Genomic DNA, 17,651 nt, shown 5'->3' on the forward strand with positions numbered 1-17,651 from the left:
CTGTGAAAAAATTTTCTGTGTTCATAATTTAGCATGTTTAATAGTTCCCCTTTTCCCATCTCTTCCACCAATAGCATCAGTTTAAACATTTAAACACTTTTTCAGCAATATGGTGGGAATTCTGTGTCACAATTATCACAATTACAAACATGCTTTAAGGAATTCACTGTTGTCAATTACATTGAGATGCCTGCGGCAATTCTGCCTTCCTTCCTTGCTCAAAATTCTGGGGACATTCTCCAGTAGCAAGCTAGAGAATGAAACCTCCTTTAATATTTTGTGCTTTCAGGAATCAGGTAAACAAGCATTGGGTTTTTTCACGAACCAGGGGTACTTCCCCATCAAATCCATTCCATCATTTTTGTTCAGGGGTGACTTCACACATACACACACATCTGTCAACAGAGGGCAATAGTTAATGCATGTGATGAAGTGAACACTAGCCTACAAAAGCCTATTGCAATAAGAATTCCTAATTTTAAGGTGCCACAAGATTCTCTGTGATATAGGCGCCAGGCAAAAACATTCCTCTCCTCCCAGTCCTTTGGCTAATTAAAAAAAGGGGCCTTTTAAGGTAGGGGGGTATTGTTTTTGTTTGTTATTATGGTGTGCATTGTTGTATTTTTATATTGTAAACCCCTTTGAGATCTTCGGATGTAGGGTGGTATAGAAATTTAATTAATTCGTTTATTTATTATCTAACAAAAACACTTCTTTGGAAGTTGTTAGTTCACATGGATTTCAAGCTCTGATTTCCAACTTAAAATGGTTAATGTTAATGCTAACCAATGGTTCATGGTTCAATAAATTTGAAGAGGCAGGAGGAAGGGGCATGAGTGTCCAAGGATTTCTCCCAATCTCAATCATGGTTAAAAGCTAGGAGACCTGTTTGCATCGACCCTAACACATCAATTTTACATCCAGGACATTTGAAATTAAAAACTGAACAATTCAGGGTATGCTCAGTTGATAGCTAGGATACAATATGGAAAATTCCCTTTAAAAATTCAGCTTGGAAAAATGCTACCATATTGGAAAATGGCAGCTCTCGCTTTCCATTTAGCTAAAAGGACCCATAACTCTGAAACAAATGTGATTTATCTGAAATGGATTGAGCATTCTCACATTCAGAATCATCAGATGATCTCAAAGGTAGGATTTTAAAACCTAACGTTTATTAGGTCTTTCCATATCTCAGCTATCAAAATAATATGCCCTGCAATTTTCTATGACCAGGTAAAATTCTAATCTCATTTGACTACAAGGGATCTTAATAGAGAAAGGACTCTGAAGTACATATCCATCTTAAAGAGCAAAACATCATAGCTTCCAAGGAGTGGGATTCTGCATCTAATATCATACAAATTAAAAGTTTTGTGGTTGATGCAGGCTTCACGCATATCATCCCTTAATAAAAATGGGCCAATGAAATGGCCAGGTATACAGCAATAGTACTGTAGTTTCAAGCTAATTCTGAAAATGCTATGTTTATAGTAATCTTTTCAAAATATGTAACAGAACAGTTGTGAGGAAAAATAAGGGGAAGGCAGGAAATGAGGAGGGGATATTTTTTTAAAAAACTTAAAATGTTCTATTTTTTAGAAGTTTGGCCAAGTTTTTTATTTTTAAAAAAGATGAGGCTTAAAACTTTACTTATTAAGCAATTCATAAGATTAGTTATCCAAGATTGTATAACATTTCTACTGGCACACTTCCCAGAAAATGCATTTCATAGATGGGACAATGACAAATTATATTTACAGTATACAAGGAAAATAGGCAGGTTTCATATAAAAGCATGTCCTTTTAAAAGCCGAAAACCATTTGTTAATGATAACATACCATCTTATTTTCATTATGCTAGAAATATATCTAGGAATAATGACCAGACATTTTGAACAAATCTTCCCTCATCTAAAATTAGTCCCTGAGTCAAATTTAGGCAAAAAAAGAGGTCATCAGCAGTTTTAAAATTGTATTGACCAGCAGGAAAATACAGCAGATGACTCCACTGAAGTGGAATGGTAGGATAAAACTAATGGCTTATCTGATCTATTACAAAGAGAAAGAAAACTCTGAAAAAATCTATAGCATATAAACGAAATAGAGTTCTTTAGTTGTACAATTCTGCTGAAAACAGCAAAAGAGTAACTGTTACTTACAGGTCTACATTCTAAGATTATGAAAACAGGTATGTTCGAGGAAAGCAGCTTTCCCCTCAAAATATTAAATTTTATACAGAAGGACAGATGGCACACTAGCTGTTGACAAGCATTCTAAGTCATGTTTGCGTAAGCCCAAACCACGCTCAATACTGAGCGCAGCTAATTGTTTTTAAGAACCTATGGGATATTATGAATACCACAAGCACCCATAAATCACCATTCTCAGCAATGAAATACTTATTGAAAGTTGGATGAAGGGGCATATTTTTCAAGAATTTTAGTAAACAGTTATTTCTGGGTCAAGAGACCAAAAAGTTGTCAGCTCCTGGGATCTCTGACACGGTTAAGCAACTTGTGAGCGTAGGAATCAATCTCTCACCCAAAAGCCACATAAAAGCCCTAATGGGCATGGGATATAATAATTTCTGAGACAGTTGTAATTTATAACTGAGTTTTATCCATCTGCTCGTGGAAATTTACATTCAGTATGAGAGTTGCTTTCTGGCTTGGGAGTGGGACTAGATCAACCTCAAGGTACCGTATTTTTCGCTCCATAGCACGCACCGGCCCATAGGACGCATCAAGTTTTTTGGGGGGGAAATAAAGGGAAAAAAATTTATTTCCCCCCCAGGCGCTTGTGGTGCCGGCAGCGGGGAGAAGCGCTCTTCTCCCCGCCACCCGCCTTGAGATCAGGTCCGGGGACAGCGGGAAGACGCGCTGCGCCTCCCCGCTGTCCCCGGAGCTTGCGGGGCAGGCAGCGGGGAGAAGCGCTCTTCTCCCCGCCGCCCGCCTTGAGATCAGGTCCGGGGACAGCGGGAAGACGCGCTGCGCCTCCCCACTGTCCCCGGAGCTTGCGGGGCAGGCAGCGGGGAGAAGCGCTCTTCTCCCCGCCACCCGCCTTGAGATCAGGTCCGGGGACAGCGGGAAGACGCGCTGCGCCTCCCAGCTGTCCCCGGAGCTTGTGGGGCAGGCAGCGGGGAGAAGCGCTCTTCTCCCCGCCACCCGCCTTGAGATCAGGTCCGGGGACAGCGGGAAGACGCGCTGCGCCTCCCCGCTGTCCCCGGAGCTTGCGGGGCAGGCAGCGGGGAGAAGCGCTCTTCTCCCTGCCGCCCGCCCTCAGACCAGGTCCGGGGACAGCGGGAAGACGCGCTGCGCCTCCCCGCTGTCTCCGGAGCTTGCGGGGCAGGCAGCGGGGAGAAGCGCTCTTCTCGCTGCCGCCCGCCTTCAGACCAGGTCCGGGGACAGCGGGAAGACGCGCTGCGCCTCCCCGCTGTCCCCGGAGCTTGCGGGGCAGGCAGCGGGGAGAAGCGCTCTTCTCCCTGCCGCCCGCCCTCAGACCAGGTCCGGGGACAGCGGGAAGACGCGCTGCGCCTCCCAGCTGTCCCCTGAGCTTGCGGGGCTGGCGGTGGGGTCTCCCCTCTCACTCTGCAGGCTTCAGCGAAAGCCTGCATTCGCCCTATAGGATGCACACACATTTCCCCTTCATTTTTGGAGGGGAAAAAGTGCGTCCTATAGAGCGAAAAATACGGTACCTTCCAATTCTACAATACTATGAACTTAGTGTCAAATGTAAATTATTCTCCCAACAGTAATCTTTACAGAATCCCAGCTGGTAAAAGAGTAAAGTAGAAGCATGGGTACACGGGTAAGATTAAAGGTTTTATGGTGCAGCAGTTTCTAGACACTATTGCATCAAACACTAGGGTATGCTTCAAGCATCTGTACTGTGGGAAAGCTTATACTGAGATAGCAAGCATCAAGCCAGGTCTATAAATAAACAAACCCAAATGGAAAAGAAAATTATTAGTGGGAGAAAAGATGGGAAGATAAAGCTCCCTGTTCAAGCTAAAAGGTTACAATACACTTCAGCTGGCCAATGCTTCTGGTGGGATACTTAAAGCTTCTTTTCCTTTCATTAATAAATGAACACTTATTCCCATCAGCTGAGATCTTGTTTGCACATATATATCATTTAAGCTACCAACTCTGTAAAACAAGAATCCAAATAACCAATTCTAATTTTAGCTTATACGTAAAACTATTTACAAAAAAAATTACAAGTCTTCTCAGATCTTTGTTATGGAATGTTCCAGTTACTTCAACTGTTTAAATTTTTTTACTGTCAAACAAATATTAAAAATTATCATACAACACTCAAAGAATGTTCACACAACCAAACACAAACAAAAATGAAGCCTGCAAAAAGTAAACTAATTGATACCATGAGAGTCACTGAATAACTACTTGTCCAGATGTTTCCCATCACAGGATTTATGGTGGAAGATATTAAGGTCTTTTACAGCTTAAGAATCCTTGACATCCGTGCGAATAGAGGAAAGCTCATGCCACCAAACTTAGATAATTCTTCACAGCATTCTAGAATCTAAACAATGAGCTGAAAGGCCCGAGGCTCAGGACTACTGGATTGGTTCCACTGGTGCACCCACACAGTCCTGACACCATCCCAGTAAGTAGCAAAGAGGCCACTGTCAGGATGGCAGCAACATGGCACCATCCCATGGCACCAGCTGCTCCTGAGGACTCAATCTGCACACTTTAAACTGGTTTACATAGACCACAGATTTAAAACAAACTTCAAACCCTAGTTTCAATTACTAGTTAACAGTACACCACAATGATTTTAAATGTATTGTCTTTCAGAAGCATATTTTTCATATTTTGAAACAGATAACCAAGTAAGGTTTCTGGTTCTTGTTTTATTATGAATGTTCTACAGTTTAATTACCGGTAAGGTAAAGGTAAAGGGACCCCTGACCATTAGGTCCAGTCGTGGCCGACTCTGGGGTTGCGGCGCTCATCTCACTTTACTGGCCGAGGGAGCCGGCGTACAGCTTCCGGGTCATGTGGCCAGCATGACTAAGCCGCTTCTGGCGAACCAGAGCAGCGCACGGAAACACCATTTACCTTCCCGCCGGAGTGGTACCTATTTATCTACTTGCACTTTTACATGCTTTCGAACTGCTAAGTTGGCAGGAGCAGGGATTGGGCAACGGGAGCTCAGCCCGTCGTGGTACTGGTAATGACTTGTTAATTTGTATGTTTTGTTTTAGTTTTGCTTTATTTTATGTTGACTGCTTTGAGGCCCACCAAATGAAGGAAAAGTGGCATATAAATTCAACAACAACAACAAAGAAGGCAGGAATGAGAGAAGGGAAAGAGAAGGAGGAACCAAATAGTAGATTTTCAGTCATGAAACAGTGGCCAAATCCTAATGATTAATAAGAATGCTTCTTCAGGATTGTTGAATTATGGCTTCTTTTTTTAAAAAAACAGAACGAGTTTCTCAATGACACAATTACAAGCTCCTGGACCCAGCCTGATATTGCTTCCCTACTAGATTTAACAAGCCATGAAGGACAAAAGCCTAGCATACAAGCCTAGCACACAAGCTGAACCAAGCTTCTTGCCAACATCCTCAGAAGCCAACAACTGAAAAGCTGAACAGGATTTAGCGAACAGGGACCATCTGTGGCAGAAAGAAGTCCTGAATCAGAATCAGAAGTTGAAGCAAGAGAGGAGGGAGGCCAAGAGGCAGAGATGAGTCAGGCTGGTGAAGAAGACAGGGTGTCTCCCCCTAATGCTGCGACAAGCTCCCTTCCTCCTGGTCCTCCAGAACCAAAAGAGGTATGAAGAGGGAGGAGCAAAGACAAGCATGCCAGTGGAGTCCAATTGCTTGGGGAAGACCCGGGGGGGGGGAGACCTATGCAACTGTGGGAAGGTGGGGACCTTTAGTCTCCACAACTGCCTCATAGGGACAACAGTTGCTGTGCTCATTAGGCCTGGCACTTGTGAGCAGACCTTTTATCTTCTAACAAAGAGTTAACTTCGCTTATTCCATGCGATTTACTGTTGACACCCACTCCTGTCACACTGTGGACAAAAGTATTGCACAAACTCTATCATGTGAAGATCTCATCCATAACTTCAGTTCAACAAGATACTTACGCGATGTTTTTGAAGCAAGTAATGTGACTCGGGAGCCACCTAATAATTGAAATCCTAAAGCATTTAGCTGGTCTTCATCAGCCTGATCAGCAAAGTCTGAAATAAAATGAAATGAAATGTATAATTTACACAATTTGTCCATAATGTTAACACTGCACCCATAAATCTACTTAGATTTCAGGTTTACAATAGACTTCATATTGCAAATAATTTTGGGTGAGAATGTGCCAATGCATTGTTTCTTATACATTATGTCACGGGACCACGAAGTCCCTATATCTATCAGATATAAACATTCATACTGGTTTTACAACTATCTGTTGTTATATAAATTGCATCTAACCCAGACCATAAACTCTATACAATGGATTGGATTCCCATGTGTGGGTAACATCATATCCACAGCAAACCATATTGACCAGCATATAGTTATTTAGATGGTGCATATATTAGAAGCAAAATATATCAATGTATTTCATTTGGGAACTGTGTGATAAGAGTTTCACATAAAACTTTCCATGTGGTAAAACAACTTAATAATAAAGCTAGCAAAATTTAAGTGGGTTTTGACAAAATTCTTAATGTACAAACTACATTGAGAAACCAATGATACAGATACAGTCAAAATGTTTCTTTCATTTAAGCTTTTTCATTTAAGCTCATTACTCAAGCATTCTAGGTAAATCAATCATGTCAGAGGTGCATCCTTAACTGAAGTTCTACCTGGGAAAAGAGTAACAAGGCTGACTGGAGGCTTGTTGGTATCAATCGTTAACTTCTGGCTTGCTGTCTTTGAAGGATGAGCTGGAGAGCAAACTAACCGCAATGGTAATCGAAATTTGCACTGTGAAACTCTTGGTGCACCTGAAACAAATCATGTGTGTCTTGTAATTGTTACGTCTAAATATACTGAGATTAGGTATAAGACTTTGCTTAGGGCAGCTACTGAAAATAAAAAATCTGCAGGATGATAACGTATCGTATAAATGAAAATCTGCAACAAGAAAAAAAATGCAATAACAAAAACCCCAAATATTAAAACAACCTCTATCTTTAAAAATGAAGCAAGATTGCAACAGATATTTTCTTAAATATTAATCTTCTGACCTCAAAATACACAGCAATTTCCTGACATTATGCTGAGCATCTGAATAACTTTGCACAGGAGTTCAGTATTTTTTCTCAAATAATTCTTATTTTGGTTTGTTAACTTTCATCAGCAGTCAGATATAAAAACAAACAAAATCATTCATGCAGATTGTAAAATATCAATATAAAGTAAAATATGTAATGATCAATAACCAATAAATCATTTTCATTGGAATTTCATTACAGTAGTTGGATAACTGTACCAGAACTATGTAAAAATATAAGCACACACACGTACAAGCAAGCAAGACAGTTCCTGGGTTCCATCAAGTTGTAGCATGAAAGACTAAGCAAACAAGAGCAGGCTTTGTGGCTCCCATCGACTTTCAATGGGACAAAGTAAATGGACTGCAATGGTCCAGACCATGCAGAGAGGAATAAAATCTGTTTTTTCCCTAGAACATGGGTCACCAAGGCAGTGGGGTCATATTATTTCCTGCGAGTGTCAACCATTCAATTATATAATTGAAAGTAAAGTGATACATTTTGACACTATTGCATCCCTTGATCCAATGCTACATTTGCACTGACCCAAAACAATGAAAGTCCACAAGTTATCACACTTCTAATTGACAATTACAGGCTAACCTGGATTTTATTATATTTGTGTATGAATAATTAAATGGCTACAATATCCCTAAAGGAAATTAACATCAAAATAGACTTAACATTTGGGATACTTATGCCAGCAAACACAATAAGGATTCTAGTAGCTCCTTATTTCAGTAGCAGTTCACAGGCATATATAAACAGTGGTGTCAAATGTCATGAAATGAAGAGGGGGAGGAATCAGAAAATTCAATTGAAATTTGAATGTACAAATTAAAGTTACAACAATGGTATTTGGTAACAGAGCCATCTTAGTGTTGCTAAGCTAATTGGCATCTGTAGTGGAACAGAGTATCATCAAAGTATTTTTGAAGTCACTTCTAAAGGGCCAACCAGCAGCTCACATATATACGTTTTTACTTTAAAATAACAACTATCACTAATTTTGATTTTGATTCAGCCTATAATTCACTTACCCTCTGGGTTGAGATCTACCATAACATCAGCGAAAGCAAAAGAGAAAAAAAAGAACAAAATACAACTAATAACAGAAATTCAACAAAAATCTAATAATTGAGAATGAAAGAGAAGCCTAGCTTCCTTAAGTAAGATGTAGGCTATGTTGCTCCTCCACCACCTCTAAGAAACATGTAACATAAGATGTTGGACAGAAAGCTGAGAATATGATGAAGGAAAGCAAAGAGCAAGGAAGAGGACTATGGAGAACCCATGCCAGGAGGAAGAGAAGTTAAGAACCAAACACAACAGTGCAGGTCCCACTGAAATATCCAGCAGCGTTAGTTAAAGGGCTACCTGAAGGGGGGGAAATGTTTTATGGCATGTTGGTGAGATATCTTAATTTATCTTGGTTTATTAATGATTCTGTCTGTACTACCAATGGCATGCCTGCGATCCAGAAAGGTCACCATGTGACTGCCCTCTATAGCTTGTGAACAATTGGTATTCTAGGTGTCTAACTAGAGACTGGCAAATGAGGGATGGTACCTAAAGCAGTATTAGGGATCAAATCATTTTTGCTACAGGCAGCCCCCCATGTATGTCAGGGTTACGTTCCGAGGCAGTGTGTGAGCCAGTGAAATTGCGTATAATTGAAACTCACCAAAAAAGCCTGCAAACACCCTGTTACACTCCCCCTGCCCCCACTCCACCCTTTTAGCGACATTTCAGTGATGTCTTTATGATGTTTCCGGTCACTGCCAGGTTCAGCACAATGCACACATATTGAAAGCATGTAAATGGGGGCCTGCCTATACTCTACTACAGGGGTCGGCAAGGCTTGCCGGGCACAGGCCTGATCACTCCCGCAGAGATCCTCCGTGGGCCAGACCGGCACAGCGCAACACCGGCAATCGTGTCTGCACATGTCCGCGGCGCTGGAAATCGCTTCTGCGCATGCCCAGACGCCCAAAATTGAGCCTGCGCAGAAGCGTTTTCTGGCATCTGGGCTTGCACAGAAGCGATTTCTGGTGCCGCGGACATGCGCAGACACGATTTTCGGCATCTGCGCATGTGCAGAAATGATTTCTGGAGCCACGGAAGAGAGTCCCTGCACTGCACCACACCGGTTTAGCACAGCACATGGGGACGCGCCAAGTGGTCGGCCCAATTCGGGGGCAGCTCATGGGCCGGTTAAGCGACCCTCATGGACCCCTTCCAGCCCATAGGCCTTAGGTTGCCAAACTCTGCTCTACTATCTCTATTTTATCTGGTGGCTAAAGGTCAGAGATAGACATTTTACAAACCTGGTCTTATTTCTGAGATGTGTGGCAACAAAAATAATAGTGCTCTCCGTGATCAGTTTCATAAAATATTCATTATCTGACATCATTTTTAAGACGCAATGTTTATTACAGAAGTAGACAGCTTATTTTCAGTTTCCTATTCTCAAAATGTTGATTGCAGCAATCTTAATGTTAATAGCCAATAACATCAGTCTGCTTGTGCAACATTTCTCCTCTCCAGCCCTCCCCTCATGCCCCCTAGATCTGCTCCAAAGGGTCCGCCAATTCTCTGGAACAGATTTTTGAGGTACACAGGGGACTGCAGAGGGAAGGAAAAGAAGACAGGAAAAGCCCCTCTGTGTGAGTGGATGTCCACTTGCATGATGTTTTAATTATGAATTGCACCTATTTTGGTTGCTAGACAAGTGTTGTAAAAGCCACAACTATAATTTATTATATCATATCACTGTGCAGCTTTGCTTAAAGTGGCAAAAATATATCTTTATAAAGAAGGTGTAACTTCCTTGTGTTTTAAGTTTGTGCCTTAGCTCTGCACCTAACAGAGTGATTTTCCCTTAAACTAACAGATAATTTTCACAACGGTCACAGAACGTGATTAGCAAAACTTCCTTTTATAGGTAACAACATGTGTTAGAGCACCATCTCCCAGAGTACAGCTGAAATAAACATTGTGAAATAAGCAGATAATTTTAATACAGTGGCTTCATTGTTGTCTGAGGAATGCTTCGCTTCCAAAACATCTTAAGTGCTATTGCTCAGCCAAAATGCAGTGCAGCGTAAGGGAATAACCAGACTTCACAACTGTTTAACCCTCTGGTTCTATGCAGGAGTGAACCACAATATTGATAAAACTTATTTCTGGATTGCTCCACTTTCATCGAAAGTGCTAAAGGTGTAATTAACTTCTAACCCTTAAAGGTGGTGTTTTCCAGTTCATGTTTGAAGAAAATTGATACTCAGTTGTAGGCGGAAGCTAATAACAGTTGCTTCTACAAACACACTAAGGCAAATTAATGGTGTTACACAGAATAATGTATTTTGAAATGCAAGTTTAATAATCACAATTAAAAACTTACAACAGTTGCTCCCGCCCCTCCCTGTTTATTCAAATTTTCATAATATTTACCTGTTGCTGTGTTATATGAAGCTAGAGCAGTACCTTCCAGATCTGCTGGTGAGATATTCCCCTTTAGAAAGGCAGAGAGTACAACTGTTTTAGATACAGATGACTCTGTAAACACAGATAAAGATGAAAAGGTCAACTGGGGGGAAGACTTTGTGTAACTCTACAAAACCATTTCTAAGGAAATAGTAATTGAATCATAGATCATTATTTGTTAAACACCGCCCCCCCCAAAAAGTACATGTAGTGCTGTCCATCTATAAACAATACATAATTAAAATTCTTAAATGTATGGAAACAAAATTTACTCAACAATCAATTCCTTAATTCCCACAGAAACACCATAGAAGCCTCTTGAGCCATCTAATTCTAGTACATTAGTTTTCTGGCCTCCTGGACAATTTGATGCAATTACATCTATGGATTTACAAGTATCCCAAGCTTATCATCTATAATTATGTCCCTCAAAGTATATATCTAGAACTATACAACATAGTCTCTTGCCAGATATCAATACACAACTTGCAGTTTTGCAGAATTCTTTAGCAAAATTGCTCAAGTCACTGCTGTGTCATTACTTTTATTGTTGTCGTTTTTATTGACAGCTGACTCATTTAACCTTTTTCCTGTTTGCACACCACCTTGTGAAACCATATGAAAGGCAGTACAATCTGCTTAAGTAAAGTAATGAAACTAAATTTAAAAACACTTTTGCACAAAACTTTCAGTTCTGGTACTACAGGCAAAATACCTATGACAAAAGCCTGTGATGCCACTAAGAAATTAACATCAAACATACATGAAGCTATGAACAAATTGGGTGTTATTGCTGGAATGCCCAGAGGTACATCGTGAAGTTTCTGTGTTATATGAAAATTAGCTCACTAGCCAAAGGGAGTTTCTGAGCGACATTTCTACCCTGGCAGCATTTCCTAAAAGTACTCTGAGCAGCTATGAAACCACTGTACAAAGCAGGAAGTTTCCAAGCAAAAGGACAATATTTGGACTGCAAACTTCTGCTAGCAATCTACACAGAATTGACCTACATATTTCTTTTCTTTTCTTTTCAAACATGTAACAATCTTAATTAATAGTCATACAATACATTACATATATATAGTACATCTCTTAAAGTAAATAGAAATTTCAATCATGTACACCAAAAATGAAAAAAACACACCATATGCTTATCTTTTCTTACATAATTATGAACCTTAAGCTTCAGCTGTATTTATGCTACTTTTTATGTGATTATTAACAAAAATTATTAGCAAAGATTATTAACAAAAAGTATCATAAAGACTTTGGACTTCCTGTCAATTCCCGTTGTATGTTTTTATTCTAATAGTGAATGTACCTACCATTATTAATCTATTCTTTATATATTCTCTAATACATTCTTACAGCAATTTGTACCGTTGCTCTTATTTCTCATATATTTCTTTATCCAAGGTCAATCAAATGTTGCCATAGACAAAAAACCACTGGTATATTTTTGTACATAACTCTTATATTTATCCCATTTTTGTGCAAATTATTGTCTTGAACTGCCCCTTAGGCTGTTGGTCAATTGCGCCATTTCCACATATTCTTGTAATTTATTCTGCCAATCCATTATAGTCTGAACGTTTTCCCCTTTCCAGTTCTTTGCTACTAGTGTTCAGGCTGCTCCCTATTACTCTCATTCCAAAGAGATACTTTAGGTGACTCAAGGGTGTAGGAATATCTGAGTTTTTTGCTCTGCTTAAGACCCAGTGCCATATCATAAACTGCTTTTGAAAGTCTTACCAAGTTTCAAGTTTCTTGTGAACTGGGCAATAGAAGCCCAAAGCAAAGGTTGCCAGGTTTCTAGCTGGGGCAATTAGAATAAGGTCCACTATTTGACTGCTGATTCAAGACCCTAAACTATGTTTTATATAATCGACTTTTTATTTTGTTCTGTATACAGTGGTGCCCCGCAAGACGAATGCCTCGCAAGATGGAAAACTCGCTAGACGAAAGGGTTTTCCGTTTTTTGAGCTGCTTCGCAAGACGAATATCCCTATGGGCTTGCTTCGCAAGACGAAAACGTCTTGCAAGTTTGTTTCCTTTTTCTTAACACCGTTAATACAGTTGCGACTTGACTTCGAGGAGCAACTCATAGAACGCAGTGTACATAGTAGCCTTTTTTGAGGTTTTTAAAGACTTTGGTGATTTTTGAAGCATTTCCAAAACTTCTTTTGCAGCCATTTGGTAAGTTAAGCTTTTAAAACTTTTTTGGGGGGTTTTGGATTTTGGGTTGGGGTGTTTGGAATTCAAGGACTTGGTGTTGGGGAGGGGTTTGCAAGAATCTGGAAGCTTGTGTGTTTTTTTCTGCATTTTTATGATTTTTTGTGACCATTGGGGCACTCTGCTGTTTTTTTTAAAAAATTCTGGATTTGAATTTCTGTGTGCTGGGTGGCTGGGGGAACAGTTGGGGAGGGGTTTGCAAGAATCTGGAAGCTTGTTTTTTTTCCTGCATTTTTATGATTTTCTGTGACCATTAGGCCACTCTGTTTTTAAAAAAAAATTCTGGGTTTGAATTTTGAAATGCTCTTTACAGTATGTGTGACTTTAAAGAACACTTAATAAACTCTTGTTGTACCAAATTTGGCTTTGTTTGGACTTTTTTTGACCATAGGAACGCATTAATTGATTTTCAATGCATTCCTATGGGATTTCATGCTTCACAAGACGAAAAATTCGCTAGACGAAAAAATTCGCAGAACGAATTAATTTCGTCTTGCGAGGCACCACTGTACATCGCAATGTTTTTTTGTTGCTATGGCGGACGGCGGACGCAAATCAAGTTTCATTCATTCTCTCTCTCAAGCCCAAAGCCTGACTCTCTGGTGTAGAGAAGTGACCACTGCCCTTGCGGGAAGGGTGTTTCGAGGAAGAACTACGACAACAACAAGTGAGATGTAGTCAAGTATTTAAGAATGCCTGATGCTCAAATCAAGTAATACAGAAAACACAGAATACAGGGCAGGCTTCATTCTAGACCATTTACTTCTTCTATTATTTTAAATATATATTAGCCAGTGGCAGGTGGGCCTTGGTGTTGTCCTAGTATCCTCTTAGAAACATTTCTGAGAATTTCCATTACTGATATATATTATAATGGGACCTGATGTGATTAACCTGGTGTGAACCATCTTTCCTATCACTATTTACAAGACAGGTTGTTACTTGGAACTATTGGGGGGGGGGGAGAAAGAATATAGACTGAAAGTTAAACATATCTGTCTCAGAAAAAGAGTACAGTGTTAATGAATACTAATATAGTACCAGTAGTTTGATAGGCAATGGACAAAAAAACAGAAATAACTATAGATCAAAGCTGGAACATTTACCTAATTTCAAGGTGAATTTGTCATGAGTCAAAGCTAAAGGAGGTTGAACACATACAGATAATTTTGCAAGTGTCGGCTGTTTGCCCTCCACAGTGATCTGTTAGAAGTAAAAAATTAGAAAGGCATTTATGGAAATACCAGGTGAATTAGAACACACTGCAACTGAAAAAGGAACAGTAAATTAGTAACAACTTTTGAAGTGCTATTATTTTGTAATTTTTATCAGTTGGAGATCTTCCAAAGAATTATATACAAGAAAATGAGTTTTTAATGAATAGAATCAATTGGAATATTATGCTCCACTGGGAAATTCCCACTCCGCCATAAATCTATGAAACAAAAATATTCACTAAACATCCTTTAATTCCATTGTAGTGAACATATATGCATATAGAGTTGAAAAGAAATAAATTAAAAAGCTGATATCAGGGTGAAGGAAATCAAAATATTATGTTATATTTATTTATGTTGTGTAAATGTTAAGGTTGCGTTGGCTGTAACTTTTATTGTCAATATCTATTTTCTAATTTCTTTTTATTGCTGTATATTGTTTTGTTATTTTTCTTTTCTTTTTTGTGTTGTTGCTAGTGTCCTGATGTTTCAATAAAAAAGAACATAAAATAAAAAAGAACATACAGTGGTACCTCGCAAGACGAATGCCTTGGAAGACGAAAAACTCGCAAGACGAAAGAGTTTTTCGTTTTTTGAGTTGCTTCGCAAGACGATTTTCCCTATGGGCTTGCTTCGCAAGACGAAAACGTCTTGCGAGTTTGTTTCCTTTTTTCTTAAAGCCGCTTGAAGAGGTGCAGTTGCGACGGACCGTGCTTCGCAAGATGAAAAACCGCGCAAGACGAAAAGACTCACGGAACGAATTAATTTCGTCTTGCGAGGCACCACTGTATATGCATATACGGTATATATGTATATACCGTATTGGCCCGAATATAAGCCTCACCCAAATATAAGCCGCACCTTTAAAATTGGAAGGGGGGGGGAGAGAGAAAAAGAAAAAATACCAGAATATAAGCCGCTTCCTTCCTCACCGCTCCTGGCTGCATACTGGGTTGGGAGGAGCCATACTGCGTTGCCGGCAGCCTTTCCCCTTCTTTGCTCTCTCTCTTCCCAGCCTTGGAGAAGAGGGCAGGGGACTACATGCAGGGTGGGCGCCACTTCACCATGCTCCTAGCATTGTTTGCCCTGCGCTCCTACCTGCTTACCATAAGGTCGTGAATATAAGCTGCCCTTTAACTTTTCGCGGTCAGAAATGAGGGGGGAAGTGCAGCTTATATTCAGGCCAATATGGTATTCAACTTAGTTCAGGATTCTTCTGCCTCCACCATCATTAGAGTACTTGGATATGAAGGCAGCCCTCTTTAGGGAAGCTTTTAATGTTTAACAGACCACTGGGTGGGGTATAAATAATAAATTATTATTATTATAGATAAAACATTGTGTGTGTGTGTGTGTGTGTGTGTGTGTGTGTGTGTTAGCAACATTATGATTGTATTTATAAACTCATAAGCTGGAGACCAAGTTTTTTATTTGAGCAGCAGACCACAATGTCAGCAATTGTCATCCAATATACATTTGGGACCAAGTCTCATGAACCTCAGTTGGAAGCCCATGAAAGCATGTATGAAATGTAAATAAATTGGCTGCAGTATTTTACGTTGAAACAATAATTATCAACAAAGATTATTTCTCTGAAAATCATTATGCTCACTTTTGAAGACAGAAGATTACTGTATACACTCACTCTCTCTACAGATAAATCGTCACCACTGCTCAAAAAGAGAGAGGTCGAGGCAAAGTGAAGAGGCTGTTTCTTCACCTTGCATCTGTCACTGTTTGCATGCTTGAATAGGATAGCTGAACATGCAACAGTGGAGGAGGAGAAAGTGGAGCCAGGTGGGTCTGGGAGTTCATACTGAGCTTTTGATGGGGTATGGAACTCAGCAAGCATCCAAATGATGACAACCTGTGAGTCAGTCCTGGTTCAAGAAAGTAGCATCTTCCTAGAGAGGCTCACTTCCAAGACCATAGATAGTGTTTATGATTGTTAAACATAATCCTCTCCATAGTTCCAGAAGGCATTTCTCTGAGCTTTCCCCATAACACAGAGACCCATGATGTATACATCCAGTGCTTTTTTTCTACAAAATGTTTAGGGGTACTATCATTTTTGATTCAAGAAAACCACCATTTTGTAGTTCAAATTGGGAAAAATAAATACAGTAAATGGACAAAAGTACAAATATTCACAAAATGGTCAGGGATATGCGTACCCCAGCGTACCCCCAGAAAAAAGCACTGTATACATCTAATTTTTATTTCTTTAATGCATATCACAAGCAATGAAAATCACCAAAATCTCAGTCACTTCTGTATATTTTCTAGAACCACCCCTCTAAATATAAAAAAATGGTTTGAATCTTTTGAGTGTTATACTTGGTCTTAAAGTCCCAACAAGCACAATACCTTTACTGTCACAGAAGGAACCACCTCTGCTTTTACTTCACTCTCAATGGCTTGCTGTGAAGAAGAAAAAACACACAGAAACAGCAAAATCAGTATCACACAGGAATGAACATATTGTATGGCTAGATTTCAACTTACTGTAGAGATCTTAAAACAATAATAAAAGAATTAAGATGCACAAAAATATTGGGTAATATTTACGGCAGCCCAATCACTCAGCCATTCAACTCACTGGAGTTGTGTTCTCAGTATAGTAAAACAGCCAAATCCAATGGATGTTATCTGCTTGTGACTATTACTCTATGTGACAGATAAGTTTGTGCATATCAAATGTCTTTTGCTAATGTCTTGGATCTCACCCAAATATTTTTTCAAAATCTTTGCTTAAAATTGTATATAAAAAGAGGAAACAAAAGGCAAGATTTTTCTGTACATACAGTTAAATCAACATATTCCAATCTTTTCTGTTTTACAGGAGTTTATCTTCCAAGATATTAAGAAGCCACAGTTAAATCAATTACTCTGCCTCCACATGCTATTACACCATGGAGATGAGAATAAAATTATGAAGCCAAATGCCAAAAGAGCAGAAAAGGAAAGCAGAAAAGTGGCTTTAAACCAGGGCTTGCCTTTGTGTTCTAAAATATAGTTAGCTCAAACCATGGTTTGCCAGGATGCCTGAGTATAGCCAATGTTCATTTACAGTTGGAGACAAACAGTGGTGGATTAACATTTGATTGACAGCTCTTGGTGGGAACAGGATGCTGAGTTGAGCTTCTGGAGCAAGCAGCAACTATCATCAAATAAACATGTGATGGGCGGTGCATGAACATAGTTTAGTATAGGGAGCCAGTTTCTTTTTACTGTGGTTTAGGCTGTCATCATTCATCAACTGAGCACCATGCCAACAATAGCAATGAAGCGCAGTCATAACCAAAGCAGGATTTCATTCATCCTTCTATAGCTGTACAGTAGTGCAAGATTTCTAAAAGAGTAAGTTAACATTTCATTTCAAAATTTATTTTCTCTGTACAAACGTTTACAAATTAAGACTTGCCTACTGCTTATTGCAACTTAACAAAGC

At 39.6% G+C, this 17,651-nt stretch overlaps 1 protein-coding gene across 5 annotated transcripts in view; it reads right to left on the reverse strand.

Moving 5' to 3' along the window:
- Nucleotides 1-17,651, reverse strand: part of BBS9 (Bardet-Biedl syndrome 9) — a 222,554-nt gene that overhangs the window by 169,600 nt on the left and 35,303 nt on the right. For all 5 annotated transcript variants that reach the window (XM_083577730.1, XM_083577731.1, XM_083577729.1 and 2 more), the window contains exons 12-16: nt 16,568-16,621; nt 14,090-14,186; nt 10,719-10,823; nt 6,855-6,995; nt 6,132-6,227 (exon numbers count right to left, since the gene is read on the reverse strand). In XM_083577730.1, coding sequence (XP_083433856.1) covers nt 6,132-6,227; nt 6,855-6,995; nt 10,719-10,823; nt 14,090-14,186; nt 16,568-16,621 — 493 coding nt within the window. The remainder of the gene's footprint in view (nt 1-6,131; nt 6,228-6,854; nt 6,996-10,718; nt 10,824-14,089; nt 14,187-16,567; nt 16,622-17,651) is intronic.

This window comes from Podarcis filfolensis, assembly GCF_964270895.1.
Source record: "Podarcis filfolensis genome assembly, chromosome: 12".
Lineage (NCBI taxonomy): Eukaryota > Metazoa > Chordata > Lepidosauria > Squamata > Lacertidae > Podarcis > Podarcis filfolensis.